The following is a 20,189-nucleotide window of genomic DNA, read 5'->3' as shown; positions in this document are numbered from 1 at the left end:
TAAGCTTCTCGGAGGCGCGTCAGGTTTATGTAATCATGAGATAAGAGGACGTAATGGAGAGAACGACGGATTATTTAATAGAAAAGTGAAAGATCGAATCTGTTTTCTCTTTTCTCATCGGGCTTCATTTTACTAGTTGTAAAACGGACTTGTTAAGGTAGTTGTTTCGCGACAGTAATGCTCAAAAGTTTCTTCCAGACAGGGACCAGCACTCAATTATTACCGTGATATATCTTGATGCAATACTATTCTAAAGATACATAATATAAAATAGATTCGAAAGATTATAGTTTGAGACGCTGTTGCCGCATCTCTTACACTGCACTCATGTCTACTACAATTTTCTTCCCACTTTGCAGCTTTAACTGTTTAGATTGTTGAAACGGAACGGTCAATAATTTTGATTGTGTTTTTAGTTATTCATTCTATTTTACTTTATAACATATAACATTTGTTTCTCATACGAATCTCGCTCACCGTTAAGCTTAAAAATGTGCCATTATTTACGTTTGCAAACGCAAATATTAATATTTTAACACATAATATGCGTAAATAATATTTCACGTGTAATAATATTACGAATTATATTGTTACGTGTAATAATATTTTTAACGCGTTTTACACGTAATATTTCGTGTAACATAGCGAACTTTAACATTTCTCTTTTTTAGAACTTTGAGGCGGTCAATTTTAATTTAATTAGTCTTACTTTGCACGTATTAATGTAAAGAATAAACTGTAAGAATTTGAAACACTTCTCACGTAAATGATTTTACGAAATAACTACCTTACGTGCCACGTGCGTCAGCGTGGTATGAAGTCCGAACGGTATCTGGAATTTATGCCATAAAACTTGGCTCGATCGTTTCTCGTTGGTCCACGGTATATAATAAATGTCGCGCGTGTAGTCACAGCCGTGGAGACTAGAGACCCGAGGTTATCTCCGCTATAAAGATGATACCGAGTTTCCTAGTAGAAGCACCTTTCGCATCGCCGCCTCGGACCTTTACGGCCCTGACCTTTGCGAAAGTGGTTTCGTTGAACTGTTGAAATTTCGAGATATCAATTCAGCATTTATAAAGCTCGGTTGAGTCACCTTTGTTAACCGCGCGTAAACTTTTTTGCCAGCCTCCTCCCAGGAACGTAGTCGGTCAGTTTTGTGAGTCCGACGTCTGAAAAAGCGAGCACGTCTCGAGCAAGCTTGAAGTGGTCGAGACTTATCGCACCTGCGCATATATGTAGAGAAGAAAATCTTCTATTATGAGACGGGATCCTAATATGGGATAGCGGGGTTTCTGTTAAATTAATAGGCATCGTTGGTTGATACCGCCATGAAATTATTGCTCTTGGGGCGAAATCTGTTTAGCGGAAAATTCATTGTTAGGTTGTGTAATCGTTGCGAAAAAAGATTTGTGATTGAATTTGGGCGTTGAAAACCTGCTATCTCATAACAGAGGACTTTCCTCTGTATACCCTGTATCCCAAAATTCGCGAATCAAAATACCATACCGAGAAAGTTGTCGGAAAAATAAATTGAAAAAGTATTCGCCAGCTTCGTTCCGAGCAGTATTTTTTCCCCTCATTCGTCACACGCGAATGCGTGTTACGTCGCTAATTATATTACGATGAGTAATTAATTTCTGTTACAGCTAACAATGTCACCGGTAAACTCGTAATATTCCAAGGGACGTAAGGGACGAAAGAAGAGGAAGAGATAGATGACAAAGAAATGGCGTCCACCAGCGGGCACAAGAGAAACGGCTCCAGCTCGAGCATGTTTGCGCACAGACGCACCGAGTCGGGGGGTGGATTTGTCGGTTACAAACGACCTGAGAGCGGTCACAGGCGTGCCGAGAGTATATCCAGTGCCTTCGGTCACAAACGATCCGAGAGTGGCCACAAGAGGAATGAGAGCAGCGGCGGTTTCGGTCACAAGAGGTCCGAGTCCGGCAGCAATTATCACGCCGGGCACCGGCGTAATGAAAGTATGTACGCGATGACGGGCCTCTACGCGGAAAGCGCCGGCACTGGCACCGACGATAATGCGGATCCGCTACAAGTGACCAGTAGACTGACCCATGACACCGTCATAAGGTGTCACAGTAGAAATCCGAGTTCTGGCCTTGTGGATCATAGGTGAGCGGAATCCATTCGCGTCGTCCAGATGTTAAAACGAACACGATGACTACCAATTAGACCCCATCGCAGATCTCTGTCGCTTTATAAGGGGCTGACAACAAGAACCCTCCTTCAAGCCTCACACTACTTACGATTATTATCAAGAGACCAACCACTAGCTAAAATGTTGTCCCACCGATTACACGATTCCATCTGATTACAAATAATTTCATCTAATTGCAAATAATTTTACTTATATGCCCGTTTAAAAATATGTGACGTTGTTAAGTCTCAAAGAGCTGTTAGATTTCTTCAAAGCATATTTTTTTGATTTTGCTAATAAGCATTTGCTTGTAGAGGTAAGTTCAGTTAAGATCGTAGTATTCGGTTAGATAGAAAACGTGTTTCCTTGCTTCCCACTTTTCCCACTGGTCTAACCGTGGTCTCAATGAGAAGTAATTTTGCATTTGTATGTTCAAATTTAACGTTTATTGTCTGACGAGTGAAGAAACTTGAAAACGAAGAAATGGGAATTTCGTTAGGATTTCATGATGATTTCGGAGACACTGTCTCACGATTACATTAAGTGGTAACCCCCTCGTTTATTATTTTCATCTTTATATAGAGGGCACGAGGCTTTTTTCCTCCTCATTATGACTCCGATAAATGATTCACTCGCCGCTATCGGTTTCGCTAACATAATTATTCACAAATGGTTTCTTTCCCCGTTGCGGCGAGGAAGAGGTCATTTCGTCCCGCCGTTTGTGCCGAATCGATTATTTTTGACATTGCGCTTCGGTGCCAATATTCCGCTCGTGCAAAATGTATTTTTGCCACGAAGCCTCGCCGAAATAGCCCGTAACTTTGACCAAATCATGACTAAATCGCGCGAGAACGCGAAAGACAGTTAGTTAGAGGTGGAAAGTGAGAGCAGTGATGACCATGACACGTTTTGCCATGCGTCAAATAATATAGATTCAGATCTCGTCTCACCTTCTTTTCTAATTAATCTCAACATTCCTTCCGTTACTCCATCGTCCATTTCTAAAAGTGGATCGGACACTTTTAAAAGTGGTTGACTAGACAAGTATGAAATGTACACGTGCGCTGTACAGCCAATTAACGTCGACGTAGCGGCATATTTATATTTTCATCATGGTGTCTGTTACCGGGAAAAATCTGGAAAACTTGGAATTCTCAGGCTATTCTTTCCTGTCTAGAGAGTCAGTGAGTTATTAGGGAATTGTTGTTGAAATTGTCACTTCGTGTTGTATTTTGTGAGCAATCGAGAGCCGTCAGCCGAATGGCCGAGTTAGTTCAACAAAATGACAGAAAACGTATAAATATGTTTGGGGAATAGTAACTAATATTACAAGCATTATTCTCCATTTTTAGATTTTATTTTCTTGTATTTTTCTTCGAAATGAAAAACCAAACTTTTAAATGATATAAAATGTTTTATAAATCCGGTTTTCGTGTTTGAAAATTTTTGTAACTCTTAATTTTCTCTTTATATTTGTGTGAACAGCATGCCGTGAACGAGATAAAAATAATCCCGTACAATAATTTAATTTATTTTAAATTTGCATTGAAATCTATTGTAATTGTACCTGAAAGTTTCAATGAAAATATTTGGAAAATCAGAGAATTTTTGCGGAAATTTTTTTTGAAGAGATTTGCTCCATTTTATTGCAGATAATTCAATTTCACGCCATCAATTAGCATCATAACCGATATTTGGACGTACAGCTCAATGTATTCACGCAATCACATCAATAGAAACACTCAACAGCAATCAGTTATCTCAGACCATAGACTCTCAGGCCACGAATTTCATTTGGAAAGTTGATGTCTTGGCTAGGAAAACATTTCTACGTAGACGCCTGATTTCCGAAATGATTTTCATCAAAAGACAGAAGAAGGCTTAGCTTACAAACCAATACTGATCTGTTAAACACACATGACTTTAGCATTAACAGTTTGGATGTCTTTGAAAAATCTCTTTATAGTTATATTACCAACTTAAATCCAGTTTTGGCAACCCTTATCTATTATTGCGGTCCCATAATGTCATACAAGTAGCATTTGTACATATATCCACTTGTTTTGACATCAGTTAGTTGTTTACTGCTCATCGTGATTGTCCTCTTTCAGTTTCTGGTGAGTGTCCAAGAATTTTTTAATTTTTAACGTACATTTTATAACGACACACCCTCTGTTCTTTGATTATGTTAAATTTAGATTTCTCACACTCTCTTTATGGCTTTCACCATTTGGAGACTCATCTGAACATGTTAGATGATAACTTTCGATGACAGTAATGTATTTAAACGTCGAACATTGTCTCTATAGGTATTATTCTTATTACTCCTAATGCTATTAATCTAAGCTTAAAGGTTTTTATATTTTTTATATTTGTTAATTTTATGTAGCACCTTTTATCATTCTTTGATCTTAGCCTCGCTGCGTTTGGCTTGCATTGGGCCTCTTCCCCCCCCCCCCCCACCAAAAATGTATTTACGCTTGTTTCTATTATTCACGCTTGTTTCTATTATTTTTCAGAGATTTTATCATCAAATGCCACAGCAGGAATCCCAGTGCTTCTATGGTAGACAGGTAACGTTGATAGCGTAATTCGCTGTTACATTTGTTGTAATTATCGGTATCTATTTCTCATAATATACGCGGCATAGTTGTTTCAAAGAAGTTGCAGCCGTACGTTAAACGTAAAGAAAACTGTACTCGTTCTTTCCATTACGGTCAGTGCGATACATCATCGTTTGCATGGATCGTAAATTGCATCATAATCTTCCTCTTTCATTCGTCGTGCGTGATTCAGCTTTTCTTTCCAAACTTTATCTCTCGTGATTATTCATTGTCCTCGTATTGTTCTTACTTTGAGACGTTCGGTCGTTCATTGTTTGTTCTCCTTGAATATTCAGGGCGGAGAAGGAGAGGGCGCAAACTCCGCCGTTTAATCCAGACTCCAAGGACTGTGGGATTCTGAGCTGTAGGCCGGCCTTTATTCAAAGATTTGCTGGAATAAAGGTGTGTATACACATACGAACACGCACACATGAACGCACATGTATGTATATTATGTGTAAATGTATAATATCGCTTAAGATCGTTTTACTGCATGAACAAATTTTGAAGCGATACATGAGAGCATTTTCACATTAAGCGGTGAGCAAGCGACGCAGTGAACGCAGACGTGTGTATGTACAAAGCAGGCCTTGTGTGATTCATCGCGCATGTTCGAAAGGCCGATACAATCCATCCTGTTGCAGCTATATAGGATACTGTAGACTCGACTATAGATTATTGGTGCATTAGCGTTTCGTAAATGCATTGCGTACGCATCACTTTGTATCTAAACGCGAAATGAAGATGTTTATAGCTGTTGCAACATTTCTATGTTTAAAATTGTTACATAAAAATGTACAAAATGTTATTACGGCACGTACGTGAGACTACGAATTTTAAACATTAGATTTAAGACGTTGTGTCTTGAAATATAAATATTCACATTTACTACAATTGTGTTCTTTCACGGAATCTTTATTGCATTGTAACAATGAATTAAAAAATTGAGAGTATGGATGAATGAGTGGTATAAGGAACTATTGTAAACCAAGTCCCACTTTCTGGCTGTATGCTAAAGGTAATAAAGCATATATAAATTTAAAATTAAGCCAGACCTACTCCCGTGTCATATATGCACGTCATGATTTCAGGTGTTCGTATTTCTCCTGTCGTTCCTCGTTACGTTGCAACAAGCACTTAGCTCAGGTTATATCAATTCTGTGATAACAACCATAGAGAAGAGGTTTGAGATCCCGTCCAGTCTTTCGGGCCTCATCGCAAGCTCCTACGAGATCGGCAATGTTATCACTGTCATTTTTGTCAGCTATCTCGGCAGTCGCAGACACATACCCGTGTGGATAGCGATTGGTACAATCTTTGTTTTTATTTAAAGACTAATCTCTCATCCTTCGCGCACGGTTTTTACGCTGCGCACATTTGACGCAGGCTAGCGGTTCACTTTTATATCTTACCACTTAGGTGCAGTGATAATGGGACTGGGGTCAATGATCTTTATGGTGCCACATTTCACAGCAGAACCCAACTTGACGACAACCGCGAATCATTCCAATTCGGACAATATCTGCCGCGGAGTATCCTTACGCGAACAAGATATGGGTTTGGGTGAGTATTCACTGTTTCAGTTTTGCAAAATTTAATTTATAAATCCTCTATAATTAGTAGAGGAAAGTCCTCTATTATGAGATAGGTTTCTAACATGAGATAGCAGATTTTCAACACCCAAAATTCAATTACAAATCTTTTTTTCGCAACGATTACGCAATCTAACAATGAATTTTCCACTAAACAGACACTTTACTCCAAAGGCAATAAATTTGTGGTGGAATCAACTGATGATACCTATTAATTTAACAGAAATCCGCTATCCTATATTAAGATCCTATCTCATAGTAGGAGACTTTCCTCTATAATATAAAAGGAGCGTCGAAAAAAGAGGAAAGTTACAGATTTATCAACTTGAAAATTTATTTAGGTCGGCTCTCATCTGGGTTATCCTCTCCTCCATTAGCGCCTCACAACAATTTAAGAGGTGACAATTGTATACAGGGATCTCCATCTACAGCCGGACCTGTCATGTTATTCGTACTTGCTCAGTTACTACTAGGATGTGGTGGTTCTCCTTTATTTACTCTTGGTACTACTTACATAGACGATCATGTGAGACCAGAAAGCGCGTCTTTATATATTGGTACGTCTTTATATGTATATTTTGTTCGTTATATTAGATGCCATATGAAATGGTTTGGATGTGCTTTCATAATCTTTACCTTGTCTCTTCAGGTTGTATGTACAGTATGGCGGCCTTTGGACCAGTTTTAGGTTTTCTTCTTGGAGCGTATCTTTTGTCCTTTCATATGGACTCGTTTTCTGGGACTATTATAAGTATCGGTAAGAAAAAGATTTTTCGATATTTTTTTATTATACATTCATCTTTCGAACTTTTGTTTTCATATAAAAATTCGTTCGTTAAACCGAAACAGATCCCGGAGATCATAGGTGGGTTGGTATGTGGTGGGGTGGATTCCTACTGTGTGGATTGCTCCTCGTTTTAGTAGCGATACCCTTCTTCAGTTTTCCTAAAACTCTACAACGTGAAAAGGAAAAGATACGAATTATAGAAAAGAATAAACCAATAACACAGAAAGAGAAGGAGCAATCAAAAGAGCCTAAAAAAGACACGATCGATGATAGCGGTTATGGCAAGGATGTCAAAGGTAAATTTTTCTGTCGTCTCAATACTCAAAATGACGTATAGTTAAGTCTATAGTGAAGTAACGGATAATATGACGAGAAGAAGAATTACGGATTTTTAATTTTATTTTTCTTACAACAACAGATATTCCTCGAAGTATGTGGAGACTCGTTTGCAATCCAGTCTATGTTGTAACATGTTTGGGAGCATGCATGGAGTTGGTGATTGTGTCTGGCTTTGTGGTATTTCTGCCCAAATATCTCGAAACGCAATTCAGCTTGGGAAAAAGTCAAGCCAGCATCTTTACTGGCTCCGTTGCTATACCAGGCGCCTGCATCGGAATTTTCTTTGGCGGATGTATGCTCAAACGTTTAGAACTAAGGCCGAAGGGTGCAGTGCAATTTGTTCTCGTCTCAAATATTATTTGTCTGGTGTGTTACGGTCTGTTATTCTTCCTCGGCTGCGAGAACGTAAAAATGGCTGGGACCACTATTCCATATTTTAACAGTAGTACGAAGGGTCCTGAACCCTTTCAAGTAAATCTCACTGCCGCATGCAACTTTGGTTGTGAATGCCGAATGACGGATGTCGAGCCGGTTTGCGGAAATAATGGTCTGACTTATTTTAGTCCGTGTCACGCAGGTTGCACTGCCTTCAGTTCCAAGTCGAATTTCACAAATTGCGCGTGTAAGTCTCGTTATATTCGATGTCGTATTCTCGGTATTACCTTTTAAGAGAAAGTATCGAAATTTTGTATCATTTTTTACTACAGGCATACATGGCAATTTAACCGGTATGCTGCCACCGGCTGCTCCGGAATTTGCAGAAGTGACCGTTGTACCAGTAGCCACCGCAGGTCCTTGTACTTCACCGTGTAGAACTATATTTCCATTTCTAATTCTTTTGTTCTTTATGACATTTATTGTCGCCGTGACTCAAATGCCTTTGCTCATGATAGTATTACGGTAAGCAAGCACTTTTATGCGATACATGTGTATATACATGTATGGATTATATATTAAATTATCTATTAAATAGATCCGTTTCTGAAGAAGAGAGATCTTTTGCTTTGGGCATGCAATTCGTAATTTTTCGACTATTTGGTTATATACCAGCACCAATACTATTTGGCAATTTAATCGACTCCACGTGTTTACTATGGAAGAGCACCTGTGGAGAAAAGGGAGGTCGATGTTTACTCTATGACATTGAACAATTTAGATACAGGTAACATATATAAGTTTGAAATATTAATTTTCTATTTTTATGTGAATAATTTTATTGCGCAACTATTTTAGATACGTCGGCCTATGTGCTGGGATAAAAATTTTAGCTTTGGCATTATTTTTGATTGATTGGTGGCTCGTAAGAAGGAGAAGACAAATGGAAGATCAACCGCCATCTTTCACTGTCAACGAGTTTGTAGGGTCAATTATCAGTCTAGATAAACGTGAGTAGTTAAAACAATTATGTTTATATCTTTACTGCTGATACAATGGTGATGCATGTTGTCGTATGTACACTTATGCTGTAGTATTCGAAGAGAAACCACATCAGAATTTAGGCGATGGCGATGCAACTCTGCCAAGTTCCGAGATTGCAACGCCATCCTCTATTTCGTCGCCTACAGAACCTACCAAGTCAACGAATCTCGAGGAAACAGGGTCTTCGAATCAAACACAAGATTCAATGGAGACGACAAATCGTTCAAAGAATATGGAACTTGAAGTTTCCGATACGAGGCAAGCGCCACTTGCTTTACAAGAGCCAGATGTTGAGATCAAACTTTCGAGTGGTATGACAGAAAATCATAATCGCAATGTTTAATGTTTATTTTATATTAGACGCTGTAGAAATAAATATATGAAATTGATGATATATAAATTTGTGACAAATTATGTATACTTGCTAATGGATTATACCTGAATAATACTGACTCACATATCCACGCATGTACGTACATGGTTTATCTCTTGTATGTTATAAAAAAGAAAATGCATTATAATATCTATAGAGAGAAATGATAGTTTCTATGGTATTCTATCTATGGTACATGCTAAAGAATTTAAAAATTATGGACTCTGTTATTTTTTTCTTTTTCAATGTATGATACAATGTATGATACATTGTGGTCATATGTGTACGTACGTAACCGTTATTTATTATTCAAGATAACTTGTCACAAATTTAATTATCTAAGTTGATTACTTTTAGGAAATATCACTAGAACGTAAATTTTTACAGCAATCATATATATGTCAATAAGTAGATACGTAATGCATAAGTGTAGTTTATTTCAGACGTACAATTCGAGATTGTATCACTCATGGTATATTTAGATTTATACTGTTATTACATATATCGTTAATGAGAGTAGATATATGCAAGAAAGATAGATACACGCGAACGTGCAACGTATCTATTGTCGAATGGAATCGCGATAAGTAAGCCTTGCACTGTTGCAAGAAAAGGCCAATATAACGACGAAACTGTAAATATAAAAATTCCTGCCTTAAGAAACACAAGACTAGACAAATGTATATTTAAAAATATAAACTAAGTATCAGAATTAACGATCTATATAATATCACTAGTACAGAGCAAAAGTTACGATTTATTTTATATCTAAAAGGGATAGATTTCTCGAAACAAATAGTCAATTTAGTGTAGTAAGATGTCTATAACTGATGAAGATTAATCGTAACAAATTGTGAGTAATCTCTCGTTGAACAACGCATTGATTCATATTTTTTATTTTTCCGTAAGTAGGCGCAACCGTAAAATTGCGCATTGCAAGCGATCTCTTGTTCATCATTTTTCTTTTATTCTTCATTTTCAAGTTAGTCAGCTATTTCTTTTGTCAGTAGAGAATTCTTAGAAAGTAATATTTCAAGAAACTTGAAGTCATTACACACACACACACACACACACACACACAACACACACACACATTTTTAATTAGGCAGCCAAATATTTCGAAAAATATGAAATATACGGAAAAACTTTTCAGACAAAAGTTATTTAGGGAAGGAAAAGTGAAATAGGAATTTTTTACTCGATTTGGTCTCAAGAAAATGCATTTATGATATGCAGTACTCCAATTTTTGTAAACATTTGTGTATACTAGGGCTTGGATTTTATTCCGTTTTTCAAATAAATGTTCAAACGTGAAACGTTTATCCGTTTACATTTTCTTCCAGAAAAACGTTTTATTTGTAGGAAAACGTTTACACGTATATTAGAGCCTAGTAAACGTTTAAACGTTTGTTAAGTAAAAACACGTGTATTCGGAAAAACGTTTCTGATAAACGGATATAGCTAATTATACGTATAAACGTGGTTCCGTTTAAACGTATAATAGCGAGCGTATACATGATACCCTAGTGTATACATGAAAATTCTAAGGAAATTTTAGGATTATCAAGTTACAATGGAACTGTTTATTGTAATAACAGATTCTTGAGAACAAATAAAATTAAAAATCATGCACCATTTTTCCCTCTGACAAATATAATTATCGAGATATCGTAAATTAAATATTGAAAAAAATTGGGGTTTTTATTTAAGAAATTGAAAATGAACCTTCACATGTGACCTTCAAACGACTATCCAAGATCAAATCAATAGCTGACGCTATTGATGAAATGGCCCTTATGTCCCTCTAAAACGTTTTTCCGTCTTTCACATTTATCGAAATATTTGGCTGGCTAATTTCAAATGGGACACCCTGTATACATATATGTATACAAATGTTATATATCTTACATGATACGAACGATGCTTCCAGGCAACGAAATAATTCTCTTGTTTGCAGTGGCTCGGTATATCAATCAGATAACTGACATTAAATTGTTTTATTTCAAACAAGTTTTGGCTTTACGCAAACAGCTCACTCTATACAAAGAGTCTATTTGCTTTGTACCTGAAAGCAACTCTTGAAGAATCAATTTTAATGTAAAAAAAAGTATATAGAATTACTCAGGTATAAAATTCTGTAGAGGGTAGAGGCAATTTTAATTTAACTTAAAATAAAAAAATTTAGAGATATATTATCGTTAAATGAAATGATAGCATAGAGAAAACATAAGCTTTGTTTTATTACACTCGTGTTCTTCAATGAAACATTCAAGAGAGTACTGAGTCATAAATAAACAATTTACATGCAATTGCTTTTTACGTAATATGCGTTTGTTGATCAATTGGCATACTTATCTGTAGCTATTCAATACTCTACAGCTTCAGTGGTAAGGATACTAAATAGATTTGCATATGCCTCTAGAAGAATAGTTTTAGTTTCACATAATTTTATTCTCTCCGTTTGGCTCGCCACTGTCAATTTTTCGAATTGTAATACACAATACGCTATATTTTAGAGGGATATTTCAAGATTCATGTATACTTCATCAAAGTCGACCGTTCGCACCAGTTTTGAGACAGCGGTGTGATCTCTCCGTAATACATATTGATATATTAACTAAATACTGATATATACCTTTGTGATATAAACTTCTTCCGAACGGTAACCTTTGAAGAAGACCGTAGGGAATAATAACAAGTGCTGTGAATAGAGGGAAAATACATGTTAAATCAAATTTAATTCAATTTACATGCCGATAGGAAGAGATAACGACGAATTAACGCCGGGTCTTATTCCAAGCGATTGTACTGTAAATAATTAATGATTTATATTGAGAAAATCTCTTTGAAAGAGAAACGCGCGTGTTACATCGTAATGTAATATTGTTCGCGAGGTTGCCATTATAAAGCGATATTTCTAACTTTTACGCGTCCTGGCGAAATGAAGAAAGGGAGATGAATGGCTCGTAATCAATTTCGAAGGATTTATCGATACGCGTATTATCTATTATTTATGCGTAGCCGATGTTTACGGACTTTCAACAATGTTACTTAAATACTTTTGTAAGAATTTTTCCCCTATACACATTGTGTTTTCTTTTTAGATAATGATGCGATATTAATATGATTACCTACAATTGCCTGATTTTTAGCTGCATTTTTTTTTATTTCTCTATTAGTATTTTGTTTAGCCTCACGATTAGCATTAGTTTTACAACTATCGCATGCCGTAATTATCACTATCGTTATCGCTATTGCTATCATTGATACTACTAATTGAATATTATTATTATCATCACTATTCTTAATACTGATACGATAATTTTCGCTCTGATAGTATTAAATTTTTTCTAAGAACGCTCGATTTGCTCGGTTCGATCAAATTGTTGTCATGCTCAATAAGATTATTACATGCATTCCAGAGCTGCAGTAAGTAAAACAAACTGTTTTTGTAAGAAAGATATATATTTGCGCGCGCGCGCGCGCGCGTGTGTGTGTACGAATGTGCGTTTGTGTGTTGTGTGTTTGTAGCCAATTAACGAATGAGCGAGAATCCGTAAAGAAAAGGCAAGGGTGAACAGGACGGAGCGATCGAGTATTCATACATTAGAAATCGTAATACATATATTTAAATGAAAAATTGTTATGTATATATATATAAATGATTATTATATAATAATATAAGCTGCTTATAGACGTAATGTATTTTTTGTAGGGACCATAAAATATAAGCGGAATATATAATGTTATATATGAGTATTAACAAGTGATACAAATAACTGAACATTGATAACTGATTCTGTCACATTTGTGAGAGCAATATACGATCGATCGCGCCACCCAGAAATAACAAAAAAGCGAAAAAGGAAAGATCGCGAGAGTATATGTAATTATCATTTATGTTTCTCTTTGATAATGATCATTACGTGAAATAATGTGGCTTTCGTTGAACGATAAATCGATAAAGATGCACGGTGCAAAATATGGGGAAAATATAAACGTTGCGAGAGATAAAAAGGAAATTTTTATCTATATAATTTTTTCTACTTTAGAACACAAGAATCGAATTATCTCGAGTCGAGATACGCCTTAAAAATCAGAAAGAAGTTAAATCTCTCTCACTCTCTCTCTCTCTCTCTCTCTCGTAAAGACATTGCTCATTCAAAAACCGATTATAATTTTTCGATACAGTAACTGAGTTTATTAACTAAAAGGAAAAAGAGCATGAGATTTTAACGAGAATGAATATGAATCTTAATCGCAGGAATTTGGTATGAAGGATATGACAAAGCGAACAAAAAAAAAGTCGATTATTAAATTGCAGTTCATTTTTTGTATTGTAATCTTTGGAAAACCATTCGTATTAAAAACTTGATCGGCATTGTATTATTGAGATCTGATAATTTAAGGATCTTTCAACTCTCGTACTCGCGTAAATATATATATACGGTCGGTCTCGCTGCGCTTATACCTATTTGGCGCGGGACACTACCGTGTCTCTTGATCAACAAGGCTTTCAGTTCTTTATGAATTTCGTTTTTTGTTAAGAAAATCTATATCTTAGATATTTTCAAAAAATGGAAATTAAATTATAAACGGGACAATTGTCTGGAATGCAAACTATAATAAGAACTGATAGTCGGTTGAATGCGAAGGAAATTAACGACGTTTACGATAAAAGAAAGCTTCGGTTTCGACTCGAGGAAACAGAGATAATAATTACAATGATCGAAATCGCCTTTTATGTGACTCATACGAGCCTAATTTTTTGGGAGACACAAACAAACAGTGTATTTACAATGAATAAATGTTTTGAAAACTGTTACTTCCGGCTACGAGTCTGATTTTCTATTATAATTTTTAGGAACAACTTTTGCGGGAAGAGACTTTAATGACAGCACGTATACGTATACATGTAATTTGATAACTCGTGCATATTCAAAATATATAATTATATTATATTGAAATATTCGATATAAGTTATGCATACTTCGTTCTTTAACATAGATAATTTTAAACAAAAAGATTTAAATAGTTTTAAGTTACAAAAAAAAAGAACTTTAAATCTTGCCAGTTCGGTCGACTACGAGCTCTGCATTTTTGTTCAATTTACTACTGGTAACAATAAGAACACTTAAGACCTATTAATTTTTATAAGCAATCACTGTGCACACACTAAAGTTCAATTAACATCATTTAATTTAACCAGAGTTGGGAAGTAACTCGTTATTCGTAACGAACTTACAGTTTACAGTCACTTTTCTTTGGTAACTCTAACTTAACTTCGTTACTTTCTCTCCGTCTGTAACTGTAACTTAACTCAGTTACATTAATAATTACTTTAAATATTTTTTTAACCTCCACAGATCGCATTAGGCCTTGTATTTGCGCATAAACGCCTTTATCGGCAGTTTGCAATTCAAATGCAGATTTAATATTTTTATTTCCATTTCAAGAAAGCAACTGCGCAGTAACGACTCGTTATTTATTGAGTATCTGTAACTGTGACGCGTTACTTTTCAGAATTGGTAACGTGTAACCGTAACCAGTTACATTTTTAATGAAAAAACTGTAACTAGATACTTTTATAAAGTAACTTTCCCAATCTTGAATTTGGCATTACATTTGTTAGGTCTATCTGCATTAGTTCGCGAGATGAGAAAGGGTGGCCATTTACACGAGAACTGTATATTACGTAGTATTTTGTAAAATTTGTGTCTCTTTTTCTCTCTTCCTATCTCTCTCGATATGTACAACGTAAGGTGATTTTTGGCGATTGTTTGGTACATATACATATAGTATACCAAAGTGTACCAGACTGCATACTCGGCGTCATGAATGCGTTTACACCTGAAAATATTAAGTTCAATATATTCCGATAGGAAAATATATTTTGATATTTTATTTTAATAAAATAAATTTTTCTATCCGAACATATTGAACGTATTTTATTAAAATTAATTTTTCTATCCGAACATATTAAACGTATTTCATTAAAATAAATTTCTCTGTCCGAATATATTGAACTTAATATCTTCAAAAATTTATTTGGATTATTATTATTGATTTTATTGTCATTATGAACCTAATAATTTCAAAAATATTAAATCCATTTTATTAAAATAAATTTTCCTATTCAATATCTTTAGCGTCTTTCTCCAGGTGTCAAGGCATTCGTGACGCTGAGTGTACACTCCGATACACTTTGGTATATGTACCAGACGGTCGCCAAAGATCGCCTATGTAGTAGTAATAAAATTCTCCGCTCCGTATCGCGAGGACAACGTTCAAATCTCGCGCGCTTCCATTGCCGCGCGGGCCCTCGAGCGAGCGCAGCGCCGAGCGTGGCAGCGTTCTCCACCATTTCCGCCATTTCCTAAACGCGTCTCTCTCCTCCCGTTGCTCGCTCCGTCCGTCCATCTCGTACAGTCAGTTGTTCACGGGCTTCTCTAGCGTGCGGACGTACGCGAGTGACGAGTGTTCGGCGTGTTTCCTGTTGCCTACGGAGTTCGCGTTTTCGCTAACGAACGCCCTACCGTAGCTTCCATATTCAATGTGTATGGCGATTCAGGTGAGTGCACGCGAGAGCCCGCCGCCTCGTTCGCGCGTCGGTGGCCGCGTGGAGGCCGACCGCGGTGAAACGACGCGCCCGCGTGTGCGGGCGAAAAAGTCGATCGTTGGCGTTTACAGTTTCGCGGCTCGTACGGAGCCGCGGCCGCGGCCGCGGCCGTGGGGACGTACGCGCCCCGCACACACGTTGCTGCGCCGCGCGTGTGTGCGTGCGCTTCGTGGACGTGCGCGGCTCGACGCGGCGCGGCCGACGAACTCTGGCGTCTCGTCTCCGCCGCCGCGCCGTCATTACGTCCATCACGTCCATCCGCGTCGTTACGTTCCCGACGCTTCTTCGGCGCGTGGCGCCTGGCGCGTGGCGCGAATGGGTGATGGCTACTCCGATGATACGAGGGTATTTCCCGTAAGGTCCTCCGGTCGCGCTCCCGAGTCATCCGAGTGACGCCTTCTCTCTAGCCTCGCGGACGGTAGAGAGAGAGAGAGAGAGAGAGAGAGAGAGAGAGAGAGAGAGAGAGAGAGAGAGAGAGAGAGAGAAAGAGAGATCTCGATGCGAACGGACCGCCCACACGCAAGGACGGTTTTCACGAGCGAGCGTCGAGCGAATCTGCTCGAAACGTCGATCGCGCTTTTCAGATTCTGTCCCTTTGCTCGCCCGCGACTCTTTCTCGAACCATCAGTCCGATACTCTCCGGCGATAGTAATTGCACGAATACAACGCCTGATCGACGAATCGTAGTCGCGGCGCTTGTCGGCGTCTTTGTCCGCGCATCGGTTGAAAAGTGAGATAGAATCGCGTATTTGGGAGGAGAGCCGCGTTGTAGCGCGTGGCGCAACGGCCAAAGTTTACAATCAAGCGCGCCACACATTGTTGCTCGTGCTTTCGATGCCACCGACGCGACGCGGCGTGTAAAGCTCGCTCGCGCTGGCCCGCGATCGCTCGTTTCCAATATTTTTCCCCTTCGCGCCATCTCGAATCGCGAAGTTAACCCGCTCGATCGCGTTAAGCGGTTGACTGGTGACTCATCGCGCAACAATGCTGGCGAACATGTCGCTACCGCGCGCTTGTTCTTGACCACGACCTATCTCGAGAGGACACCTATCTCTGCTCCGACGAGCCCTAATGGCTGAACCAGACTAGCCGATCGCCGACTTGGACTGGGATTGGCGATCGACGATCGGTCCTCTGGCCAACGAGAGTCGATTAAGTCGCTGGCTGCTTTGCTCCCGTTGGCTAGGGGACACTTGCCAGTCCCAATCCGCGATTCACGTCGACAGTTGCTAGTCCGGGCTGCTTTCGCGAGAAGATCAAAATGTGCTCTTCGCGTCTAGAAACATATTTTGCATGAACAGGTCGAAACGCTTAAAAAGTTTGCCGGCGAATGTACGAGTGTACAATGCACAATTTGTCAACCTGCACACATTTTTTTAAATGTACTGCAAAATAGAACGTTTCTAGACGCGAAGAGCACATTGTAGATCAGGCTTTACGATTCGGCAGCGGGTTGTATACATGAAAAATTTCTTAGATGCGAGAAGTTTACTATCCCGCAGCCAGTCGACGCACTTAAAAAATTTGTGTGTCGGCCGCAGGGATAGTAAAGTTCTCGAGCATCCAGAAAATTTTCGTTCAGCAGCCAATCAACGTGCTTGAACATTTTGTCGTGCGACAAACGTAATGTTAGGCTCGGGATGAAACGCGATTAGGATGAGAACGTGTAGATAAATGGCTCCAAAGTCTTGAAACAGTCGAGAGATTTGAAGATGAGATCATTGGGCGACCAATGCTTATCGGAATCTTGAAATTTGATACGTATACGTTTTCTTTCCGGTACACTTTATTCCGATATACCTATCTTGCTCGATCTGCTCACTCGTTTCCCCGCTCTCGTAATCCGAGTCCAAAAAGTCGGCGGTTTACTCGGTAGTGGTTTACTCGGAATTCCTTCGTTCGATAAATTTGATTCGCTATTTTTTCGCCCGATTACCCTGCATGCTCCGTATCGACTGGATTTCTCGGAAAACGGGGAAACTGGTTGACGTCACCCGACGAAACGGCGTTACGACGTGGCGTGACATGGCGTGGCTTGGCTTGGCTTGGCGTAGCATGGCGTGGCGTGGCGTGGCACAGCGCAGCGTCGACGCGTCCCATCCCGTCTCGCAGCGGAGCCGAGCACGAAGAAGCGTCTACAGAGAAAGAAACGAGGACGCGCGTGCACGCCGCGACCGAGCGAGCGGCTCGATTATCGCTCGTAAGCTTCGGCTACGCTTTATTTCTGCGTTTCGCGTTGATCGGTCCAATAGGTGCGAATCGCAGTCATTATCGCCCAGGTCTTATCGACTACGTGAACGAGTTGTTCGGATCTCGCGCTCGGCCCAAGGGATCGTAACCGACGAACGTTCTACTCGCGTTCATGAAGGCAAAACGAATCGCGAAACATTTTCTTTGCATTATCGCTGCTTTGGAGTTCCATTTAATGACGCTTGCAATGCTCTTGGAATCATCTCGTCCCTGTTTGGTAAATGATAAGGAAGGGCGGACGGTGCTCGCGAGCGTTGTGAACGATAAGTGGAATGGTATCTTCGGTAACGTGTCTGACGACAATAAAAAGAAAAGTCATTTGTTGTTTGTACCCGTCGACGAAAAGGCGGTTTCACGCCAGGAGTGAAACCGCTTGCGGCATTGCCAGGCATTAATAGACATTTTTTCGTCATTGGTGCACGGAAAAACTGATGTATCAACAAGATCAGTGTAATTGAAACAAAATCGTTGAAACAACACCAATATTAATGAGCGAAAAACAGACAGTTGTCTTAATAATATATGGATATTTAGTTAAATATGCTTAAAATTAAAATCCATAGCAAATGCAATTGAGTGAATTACTTATGTTCGTGGCAGCCCGTGACGTTAACGTTCAATTCAAGCAACTTCATCTTTTTTTTAATTCAATAGCAATTTTGTTTTCGTGTGGGTGTTACTTGGCTTTGCTGGGGCAGTATAAAGAATCTAAAAGGATAAAGTAAGATAAAAGAAGATAATAAGAATAGAGACATATTGTCGCTTGTGAACGATTGACCAGTGTAGGAAATTAACAATCGACGCAACTGGCAAATTCTAATTAAAGAAATTGATTGCGACAAATATTACCTCAGCCAGGGGTTAGGGTTTTGATGAACCTGGACCTCCCTGCACTCTAGCCGGACGTCTCTATAATAAGATAAGATAATGCCCACTGGGCATTACTGTCGAACTTTAGTGCATTAGTAGGCATTTTGGTCAGCGGTTTACCCCTCGCGTTCAACTGTTTTCTTCCAAGTACCAAATTACTTTTCAAACGCGCGTGTAACATGTTTTACATAAAAAAAGAATTTGTCCAGAGATAAATAACTTCGATATAAGCCGGTCGCAATCGTCAGTGATGTAATCTTGGTCGTCTAGACAGAGGTTGAAACTTCTTTCGGAAAAGGTCGAGACGTTAAGGTATTATGCGGATATTGCGTAGATCGCATAAATGTATCGTACTGTCGTCTAGAATATTGTTGCTGTCGCAAATTCAGAGAACCCTTGGCTCAGCTTTTCCGAATAAAAAGACTCGTTATCTCTTAGTCATCTCGTCTTACGTGGCCACGTGCGCGTCTAATTTGCATGGCTCATCGAATTACGTACTATCGCATTTCGCAACTATGTAATACATATTAAGTTCGATTGTAACTCGTGAAATCGTCATAAGTTGCTTACGTCACACGATCGGACACGGGTCTATCTCTTGATTTACGAGTATATCGCTCCATCAAGACGGTACGTTTTCAGCGGAGCTTCGATCATTCAGATTTTTATTCGGACCAGATGATGTCCTTCAAATTGAAGCCAGTTCCAGAAAGCGATCGATCAGTCGTATCGATCGTTCGCCAAGTGTTTTGCAAATGCTCTTTGTTTTTCGTTCTTCGGCGTCCATTGTTGGTCGTATTGTCGATAGAACGTACGCGTGCGTATTATCACATAGACGCGCACGTATTTTCGATTTAATGGTTAAATACTACGAAATTTTCTCGTACACTTTCAATGTACAGTACCGGCCAAAATTATATTATCTTTCGATGGTTTTTTTTTAGCGTAACTAGTTTTAAAGTGCACGAATAAAAACTTGGAAAATCATGGCGTATCTTGACAAATTTTATCACCCTTTGTGTACAGCCGTGGTCCGAAAAGTTGTCCGACTTTTTACGACAAGTTTTGGAACGCAGTCTATCGTGCGAGAGGTCAGGTTATAGCTTTTTCTCACAGATATGTGCAGTGACTCATTAGACTTGTTTTCTATTGTTGCACTGGTGAACTAGCGCACAC

General features: G+C 38.8%; 2 protein-coding genes across 5 annotated transcripts in view; both read left to right on the top strand.

The window, feature by feature from the left end:
* The window catches only part of LOC105566485 (solute carrier organic anion transporter family member 5A1), a 33,643-nt gene extending 23,277 nt beyond the window's left edge, over positions 1-10,366 (top strand). For all 4 annotated transcript variants that reach the window (XM_012020538.1, XM_012020534.1, XM_012020535.1 and 1 more), the window contains exons 2-14: positions 1,650-2,136; positions 4,681-4,734; positions 5,061-5,166; positions 5,856-6,072; positions 6,184-6,327; positions 6,698-6,913; positions 7,006-7,113; positions 7,206-7,439; positions 7,562-8,104; positions 8,190-8,382; positions 8,456-8,644; positions 8,716-8,867; positions 8,952-10,366. In XM_012020538.1, the coding sequence (XP_011875928.1) occupies positions 1,730-2,136; positions 4,681-4,734; positions 5,061-5,166; positions 5,856-6,072; positions 6,184-6,327; positions 6,698-6,913; positions 7,006-7,113; positions 7,206-7,439; positions 7,562-8,104; positions 8,190-8,382; positions 8,456-8,644; positions 8,716-8,867; positions 8,952-9,244 (2,856 nt within the window). In that variant the 5' untranslated portion in view covers positions 1,650-1,729 and the 3' untranslated portion in view covers positions 9,245-10,366. The remainder of the gene's footprint in view (positions 1-1,649; positions 2,137-4,680; positions 4,735-5,060; positions 5,167-5,855; positions 6,073-6,183; positions 6,328-6,697; positions 6,914-7,005; positions 7,114-7,205; positions 7,440-7,561; positions 8,105-8,189; positions 8,383-8,455; positions 8,645-8,715; positions 8,868-8,951) is intronic.
* A 5,312-nt stretch (positions 10,367-15,678) lies between these two features.
* Positions 15,679-20,189, top strand: part of LOC105566482 (protein tyrosine phosphatase type IVA 1) — a 32,596-nt gene continuing 28,085 nt past the window's right edge. The window contains exon 1 of the mRNA XM_012020530.1: positions 15,679-15,845. The gene's annotated coding sequence lies outside the window, so the exon portion shown is untranslated. The remainder of the gene's footprint in view (positions 15,846-20,189) is intronic.

This window comes from Vollenhovia emeryi, unplaced genomic scaffold (assembly GCF_000949405.1).
Source record: "Vollenhovia emeryi isolate VEMERY1.0 unplaced genomic scaffold, V.emery_V1.0 DF939144.1, whole genome shotgun sequence".
Classification (NCBI taxonomy): domain Eukaryota; kingdom Metazoa; phylum Arthropoda; class Insecta; order Hymenoptera; family Formicidae; genus Vollenhovia; species Vollenhovia emeryi.
The sequence above is the reverse complement of the archived record's forward strand: the minus strand, read 5'-3'. Positions and strand labels throughout refer to the sequence as shown.